The sequence below is a fragment of the Trypanosoma equiperdum genome (assembly GCF_001457755.1).
Source record: "Trypanosoma equiperdum strain OVI genome assembly, contig: ctg_1458, whole genome shotgun sequence".
Classification (NCBI taxonomy): domain Eukaryota; phylum Euglenozoa; class Kinetoplastea; order Trypanosomatida; family Trypanosomatidae; genus Trypanosoma; species Trypanosoma equiperdum.
This window is the reverse complement of record NW_027123458.1, coordinates 171-8,367: the sequence shown is the minus strand read 5'-3', so window position 1 is coordinate 8,367 and position 8,197 is coordinate 171. Positions and strand designations below refer to the sequence as shown.

Here is an 8,197-nt window from a genome sequence, read left to right as displayed (position 1 = left end):
CCCCCCCCCCCACACACACATCCCATGTAACGAGGTTGTCACGGCTTTTTCAACTTCACTTTCTTGCCACGTGGTTATCTTTCTTTAGGAGGGTATTTTTCTGTCGGAACACGTCATGTCAGTTTTAAGCGAATGGAGGCGGGAGTGGACCACAGAAGCTCATGCACACCGGCAGCGCCTAACAAAAAACGCTCTTCAACGTAACCTGCGTGAGGACGTCCAGCGCCGTGTGACTTCGTCGTCTGTCTCTTCAAGCATTGCGGTTGTAGATTGCTGTTGGTCACGGGGCCAGTGCCCGTGCGATACAACGCCTTCCGTCACCACCGCACTGGCACCGTATCTTTTTTGCGCGCTAGAAGATGGTGTTGTTTGTGTTATCAATACATCGAATTTCGCAAAAACATACTTATTCGAAGATGACTCTTTGCATCGCCGCGAGAAGGAGAGGGCAGGCCGGAAGGAAACTACACCGCAGCATGACACGCAGCGGGACAGGTTGGTTGCTATCGACTGTTTTCCTCTGCAACAAAAACCAAAGAGGGAGGTTACGGCAACAAAACAGGTGGCGGGGCAACCAACTGTGGCAGACAGTGAGGTGATTTCGTTACTGTGTACTGTGGTGGATGGCTTTGTGTGTACATTTACCATAGACGCTGTCACAATAAGTCGTGCACGTTCCCACAGTTTGAAGGCTTCTAATGTATGCCGGGCCATCAAACTTCCCGCAGATACGGACCTGTCTGACAGAGGCTCGTGGAAAACCTTCAGCATAAGGTTCAGCCAACAGGGTTCACGCATCATCGTGTTAGCAACTTCAACAGGTCCCCCCACTCGCAACCCGACAGCGTTCAGCAACACAGCTGGCTCGAGAGCGGGGTTGATATACACCACGTTCCTGTGCGTGCTGAAGCGTCAAGAGAACGACGCAAACGGTGTTTATGCTGTTGAGAAGCAATGGACCAAAGTACTACCCCCAAATGGCGATACAACAACGGAGTTATTATGTGTAACTTGGTGGGATGATGAAGAAAGTGTTATTCTTGTCGTGTGGTCGGACGGTACTGTGTGTTTAATGGATGTAGCGCTGTCAACTATTGCTCAATCGGTTATGTTTAGTAGTGCTGAAGACCTGCGTCCAGGACGAGTGGTGAAAGCGGTTGCATCTCCTCCTTCTTTCCAGGGAGCTCCCGCGTCGCGAACTTCCACTTCGACTCCTTCCGCCGTTTCTGCAACTGTCACATCGGGGACGTCAAACTGTTCACGCCCAACAGGTCTTCTTGCCGTGGTTGTGGATGAGAACATTATTGTGCAATTCGCCGTGCACTCATCGCTGCATAAGAACGAACCAACGAGTTCTGAGGAACCACCACTGAAGACACAGAAGGTTGAATCTCCATCCCAAGGTGAAATGGACTCTCCAACGTTAACGCTGGAACCCGGGCCTCAAACACACTGCAGTGAGGACATTCCTATTGGTGACATTGCCATATTTGATTGTCTTCTTCCTCACACACTATGCGTGCTTCTGGAGAGCGGTGCACTGCTTATACTAGATGGTACTACTGTGGAAATACTGTACCAGCGGCAGCTCAGTAGACTCTTTCCATCCAAGGTAACAAGGAGGGCTACGAGTGGTGCAGATGGTGGCAGCAATGACAAACGGAGCGGAAATTCCAGAGAATGCAGTTTTCTTCTTAGGCCGAAGGATAGACCCCTTACAATGTGCATACTGGAGCACAATACTGCTGTCATTCTCCGAGCCTCTTAAGTTCGTACACAACCCATAGGGGAAAAGAGGGAAGAGATGCTCCAACCTTTTCTTTTGGGGGGGGGGCTTACGGGGACGCGACCCTTCGACGATAAAATTTCAATGCCTGTGAATTGCTGATTAAAAGTACTAAACTTCGACCACTCAACTACTTAACCGGTGTGACTGGCTCTGTTCATCCAGTCAGACACTAAGATGATATAGCTGACTGTTGGTCATGCATCAAAACTGCTCTGTTTTTATTACTGCTTCGTGGCATTACCTTTTTCCTCTATTGCAATTATGGTCTCCACTTATTTTCTTCCTCTATATATCTCTCTTTGCGTATGTGCGTGCGTGTATTTGGGCGTGTATAAACTAGTAAGAACTGGCTGTTTTTCATAAAGCATGCGGCTGCGGGGTCAACAACAGTTCCTCTTTTCCCCTGCTGTGGGCGGGCAATGCTCGGCTGCGCTTCGCTGCGTACATGTAACATTCTCTCCGAAGGTTCCATTAGTCACATCGCCTCTTTCCACGGCGGCGCGTTTCTTTGCGCGGGTCTCGCCCATTCAAGGAACAATTGACTCCCCCAATGACGGTTTTGTGACGAAGGATGTTAAAATTGACATCAATCCCAACATTGGTGGTGCCTATGCACGAGGCGTATTTGCTCGCCGTGAAATTGGGTATGGTCGCGAAATTATGAATATCCCCGCATTTGTCATGTACATTTCCGACAGCAGCAATCAGTCCCTTCGAGATCAAGTACTTGTCGTTACTAAACAGATTTTTTCCAAGCTTGTGCTGGGGACGCCGGAGGAGCAGCATTACATTAAGCACCGAGTAGCAACACTCATGTCGGGGGGTTATTCATATTTTACACGTGAGAGGGATGTGTTTGAATTCGCTGAAGAGGTTCGTGTGCCTGGGCCTGAGGGCGTGTTGAAAAATGGAGCGAGTTACCTTCTCAGTGGTGAATTCTCCTCTTATGATTTACAGAAGTTACCTCTGATAGTTGAGTTCAATAGGTACGATGTGGAGTACAGAGGGCGTCGTGGCATTTGTCTGTTCCCAGAGGCACAGTATTTCAATCATCAGTGTCAACCCAATGTGGAGGTCACCATCACGTATAATAACCTAAAGTCTAACTTTTACTTGAGCGCCCGTACAATTAGACCAGTACGTGAAGGTGAGGAACTTTTTATCGACTATATGCCAGGTAATACAATGCCACTCTCGCGGTTGGCGTTAGCTATGAAAAAGCGGTGGGGTTTTGAGTGCACTTGCGTTAGATGCAAGAGTCGGGGGATCGGCGCTGTGATGTTTCTTTTCGTTGTAGTACTGATACCAATGGTGGCGTACCTCCGCTCTGTCAATGTGCGTCGCGTGCAGAACAAGCAGCGTGGCGTATGAGATGCCGCTTACTTTCATTATCTCCCTGCTTCTTGTGGGTTCTGTTACACATATGTTCAGTTATCGTTTCGTGATCCCCTTCTTTGTTTTTTTTCTTTTCTTATAATTTGTCTATCTGTCTCTAACGGGTCGTGTGTATGTGCTGCTGTTGTTGTTGGCCATTTGGATATCGCCTCAATTGATGCTTTGGACACCCGACACCGTTTCCGGGTTATTTCCCCCCTCCCTTCTTTTATTTCTCCCACAGACTGTCCAGGTTCGCACACCGCGCCTTATTTGAGTTGCGTTATTTTAAAATCTGGTATTCGCCTTTGGTTCCTTCCTTTCTTTTTCCTTTTTTAATTCTGAAAACAAAAAAAAGTGAGCCGAATTAGGTCGAAGGTGACGTGTGCCTTTGATAGGCGTGTAAAGAGGGGAAGTAAAGTGAAGAGGAGGAATTAAAAATAGGTTGGATTGAATTGACGGAATTGCACTCGGCTGGAGTTTGCAGTGGAAGGGACGGGGGAGTGCGAACGCAGTCAGAGTGCAGAGGAGGAAGAAGAGGAAATTAAAAAAAAAAACAAGACCAAAAGGGAAGGGAAGGGAATAAAAGGAGTGTGGAAAAAGAGGGGGAGGAGGAGACGAGATATTTTTTTTTTGTTGGTGTTGTTGGAGGAAGGGATATAAGTAAGAAGTGGGAACATAAAAAGTATACTGCGGGACTAGTACGCAATGATGCAACGGGATACCGCCTTGTGGAGTCCCAATGTACTTACTCCCGGCGGGGGAACACAAACAGGTAGCACAAATCCTAATGGGCGCGGTGCTGCCACACTTACTGGAGGCGCTTCACCTGCAACTGCAACTGCAGGTACTAATAGCTACCCTTATTTGGCTTCTGGATCACCTTCAGTGTTGCTTTCAGGCAGCACAAATGGTATGGGCGGTGCAACTACCGTACCAATGCCAACCACCGCTTCTACGCATGAGCGGTCGCAAGAACTATGCAAATATTATGTTAATGGTGGGTGTCTCCGCGGGGCGCAGTGCCAATATCTCCATGAGTTACCCGACGAACGCCACTTAGATGTAAATGGCTACGGCTACATCCTCAATCCCAACGTACATAATGCCCAGAAAACAATACCTCTAGCAGCGAGCAACAATACAACAGGAACAGTGCAGGTGAATGGTGGGGCGGCAACCACAACATCTTCGCTACTGGTAGGCCTCACACCAGGAGGTAATAGGCAAATAATTAGTTCGAAGGGCAAAACACAAGCTCATCTTATGGTGGGTGTGCCGTACCAAATTCCCACGACAACTGCGAAAGCCTCACCACCAAAGTACAGGCCACCGGAACCGTTTTTAGAGTATAACTTGCCACCGACATTAGCGCTTCCATTGAAAACCTCACCGGAGGATGTGGCCCGTCAACTCACATGTGCCATTCTACAAACTGGGTTACATTGAATGTAGGAATAAGAAAGTAAATTCGCTTTGTGCAGCTTTCTTATTTCATTTTATTTTATTTTTAGTGACGGGGAAAATATATCACCTTTCTCTCCTCTCCCCTCCCCAATACATACCGGAAGGGAGAAGGAGAGGAGAATGGAGGGTGTGGGGAGGAGAGAAAGGTGAATTTTCATATCCTCGTATTTAAATGTCGTGTATATATGATATGATATGATATGATATGATATATTTATATTTTTATTTATTTGTATGCATAAATGTACCTATGCACGCAGTCGCATCTACAGGTGTGAGGGAACTGAGAGGAAATATAATTAAAATGAAATGAAATGAGAGAGCAAAGAAGATGAAATGAAGTGTGGGGGAGGGGAGGGGGGCGTCTGATGCATGTGTCGTGAAGGTAAATTTAACATTTCGCCTTAATGAAAGTTTCCGTCACTCGAGAGACGAGACGTGAAGAAGATATAAATTGAAAGGAGGGAAATGAAAACAAAGAGGAGAGGAGAGGGGAGAGCAGGGGGAGGGGTTTACAAATAAAAGAGAGGAAAGAAAGAAGAAAAAAAGCAAAACGCAAAAGACACCACCAAATTAAAAAAAGAAAAAAAAAGTGAAGTAAAATATGTGACAACCAAGCAAAGAAAGTTTTTTTTAAAAAAAAAGTCATGCAAAATACCAAAGGGTGGGGGAGGGGAAAGGAAAAAAAAAAGAGAGAGAAAGGGAGAGAGAGAGAGTCAGGGGCAAACAAGTAAACAAGCGGTAATGATGAGTTATAAGCTGGTATGAGAAAGAGGAGACGCGTTGCCCACCTTCAATTAATTTCACCACGTAAAGGCGGGCGCATTTCTTTATTTCACTTAACTTTTTTTTAAAAAAAGAAAAAGATGGAGGGAGGAGGAGGAGGAAGAAGAAGATTTAAAAAAAACAAAAAACAATCAATCATCACCTAACATTAGCAGAACGAATTGGTGTGGAGGGCAGAAGTAGTCACGTCAGAGGATGGAGAGGTGGAGGAGGAGGGGAGGAGATGCAGCAGGAAAACTTGAAAAGGAAAATAATAATAATAATAAGCTAACAAAACAAAATAGAATTTTGTTAAAAGGAAGAAATATCGGCTACCAAATAAATTATATGCCGTTGCCGGATCGTTCCGCTTGCAAAAAGATAAAATGAGGGTAAATAGTAAGAAAAAGAGGGCAGTTAATATTTATATGTATATTTGCATGCGTGTGTGCGTATCTGTGCCTCTAGGAAGAATGATAAGGAGGCAAAAGGTTGGCGGACATATAATTATCATTATAATTATACTTTTGCGTTTGTTGGGTTATTGTTATGTTTGCTTAACTCATTTCCATGTTGTTGTTGTTGTTTTTGTTTCCGTTATCTACTTTCCACCATTTTTCTTTGTTCGTTTGTTTGTTTGTTTTTGTCCTGTATTTTCCTTTTTCATATGATCTTCCTTCTTCTTTCCATGTTAACCATTGATTTCCCTTTGGCATCCTCTTTATTATTGCGACTACCTTCCTCTCCTCCGCACCAATTCACAGTTTCCCTTTCTTCTGTTATTTACACTTTACCCTTTCGAGTGAAAAAAACTTTTTTTTTCCTTCTTTTACTTTTTCTGTTTTTCACTACTACGAAAAGCACCGATTTATTGATCCTGCGACACACGCTCCCGTGTGTCTCTTTCCTAAAAAAAGAAAAAGAAGAATTGGATCTTTTTCTCTTTTATTTCCTTTCCCTTCTTTTTTTTTTGTTGTTTTTCTTCTCCTTTTCACCCCCCCAAAAAAAAACATCAAAAAATGAAACTTTTGTTTTGCTTAATTTATCTGCTTCTCCTTGCATAAGGTAGTAGAACACTAGAGAACGATACGTAGTTTTATCCACATATATATAAATATATAAATATATATATATATATACATATGGAAGAGGAAGAGGAAACACGTGTGAGCAGTAGATCGAGCAGTGCAGGGGACAGTTTATATGCGGCTCCTTTCCCACGAAGCACTATTATTAATTGCATAACAAATACCACACAACGCAGTTGTATTCCTACTGTTTATGGCGCAGCAGCAGCAACAACAACAACGACAACTTACAATGAGTACAATAAAGCATCACCTCTTCGTTGTGAGTCGTCATGTAAAGATAAGGAACCGCAATCCGAGAGACGTCTTCCTGTAAATTCTTTAATGCAAGTTGGAATGGAGGAACAACAACCCGTATCTCAAGCCAGTAGCCCAGATCGTCCTTATTTGCGATGTGCAATGCCATTCACTCCTTCACCCACAGTACAGGAGCAATGCAGACGTAAAGGAAAAGTAACACTTTCTAGTCGTTGGAGGCCTTATGCAAATGGTGCTGTGCATCGGTATAATGTGGCTTCCAGAATGATGCCACCGCGTGATCCAAATGAGGAGCACCGTTTCAATACTTTGGAGGAAATGGCAAGAAGGCGGGCCAATGATTCAAAAGCTTACCGTCCAACAAAAATTGCACTGCCAACACGAGGGCCGACAAATTTGCCTTTGGTAGTGCGAGCATTGGAGGAGGATCCGAGGGAAGTGGCGGATAAAGCTAAACAGGCAATACAGGCGGAGGTTCCCGTTCCTTATAAAATAATGGAAAAAAAACTGCTTTTCGATGCTACTGTTGGTACGGTGAAACCTTATGTGCTTGGTGACATTAATGCACATAAGAGGCGGCGACTCAGACCAGGGAAGAAAGATCTCTCGATGCCGCAATCTGCATTAACGCAAGATCCTTTATTAGTTTTTGTAGAAACGATGCGATACCAACGTCCCGCGCTGGGCATCTACTCTTTTCAAGTTTAATTGATGAGATGCGTACGTTACGCATCCGCGGCTCGTATATGTTTACAGGGGAGGGAGGGAGGAGGAGGTTATGTGTGTGTTTGTATTGGTAGCCTGAGTAAGTGAATGAAGGGGGAAAGCGAAAACAACATCAACAGCGACATCAACATCAAAAACAAAAACAAAAAATAAAAAGAAGAAGATATCTAAGAAGTTTAATAAACCTCAGATGTTTGTCTATTGAGCGGTTTTGTTGGAGTGTTGAACTTGATGTATACATAAGTTGTGTATGTTTGTGTGCATGTGCATTTAGGGAGGGGGGGGGAGTGAAGTTGTGATACATATTCCTTCTTGTGGATGTATGTAATTTTTATGGATTTGCTTTACTCGGCCTGTAGATTTCTTTCCTTTCCTCTCTTTTCCTTTCATTGACCTTTCTTTTTTTTTTTCTTTGCTTTTTTTTAAAAAAATTACTTTGTTGTTTTGATTTCTTTCTTTCTTTCTTGCATTTCCTTTCCTTTCCTTTCCTTTTCCCTCATTTATGTGTAAATTTGTGCTATTTCTACGCTTACTGTTTTTTTTCTTTTATTTTATTCTCTCTTCTTTTGTCTTTTGCTCTGCTGCCGTTAACATTTTATTTTATTTTTAGAGCTCCTCTCGCCTCTTTAATATAAGAACTAACTACTAAATTATAAGCTATAAAGGGTGAAGGGAAAAAGTGTTAAACACTAGGGATTTTTTTGTTTAGTTTTCATTTTGTTTTTGTTTT

The 8,197-nt window shown here is 43.7% G+C and overlaps 4 protein-coding genes across 4 annotated transcripts; all 4 read left to right on the top strand.

Annotated features, from left to right (window-relative positions):
* Positions 1–115: 115 nt before the first annotated feature.
* On the top strand, positions 116–1,768 carry TEOVI_000520900 (uncharacterized protein; the record flags this gene model as incomplete). Its single annotated transcript, XM_067221546.1, has 1 exon — positions 116–1,768. One exon carries the CDS (start codon positions 116–118, stop codon positions 1,766–1,768), a length of 1,653 nt encoding a protein of 550 aa, XP_067077647.1.
* A 387-nt stretch (positions 1,769–2,155) lies between these two features.
* Positions 2,156–3,160, top strand: TEOVI_000520800 (SET domain containing protein, putative; the record flags this gene model as incomplete). The annotated part of the gene is made up of 1 exon (XM_067221545.1): positions 2,156–3,160. One exon carries the CDS (start codon positions 2,156–2,158, stop codon positions 3,158–3,160), a length of 1,005 nt encoding a protein of 334 aa, XP_067077646.1.
* Positions 3,161–3,871: 711 nt separating this feature from the next.
* On the top strand, positions 3,872–4,612 carry TEOVI_000520700 (ZFP family member, putative; the record flags this gene model as incomplete). Its single annotated transcript, XM_067221544.1, has 1 exon — positions 3,872–4,612. One exon carries the CDS (start codon positions 3,872–3,874, stop codon positions 4,610–4,612), a length of 741 nt encoding a protein of 246 aa, XP_067077645.1.
* A 1,925-nt stretch (positions 4,613–6,537) lies between these two features.
* TEOVI_000520600 (uncharacterized protein) lies at positions 6,538–7,449 on the top strand (the record flags this gene model as incomplete). Its single annotated transcript, XM_067221543.1, has 1 exon — positions 6,538–7,449. The coding sequence occupies one exon, from the start codon at positions 6,538–6,540 to the stop codon at positions 7,447–7,449; it is 912 nt and encodes a 303-aa protein (XP_067077644.1).
* Between the last annotated feature and the right edge of the window lie 748 nt (positions 7,450–8,197).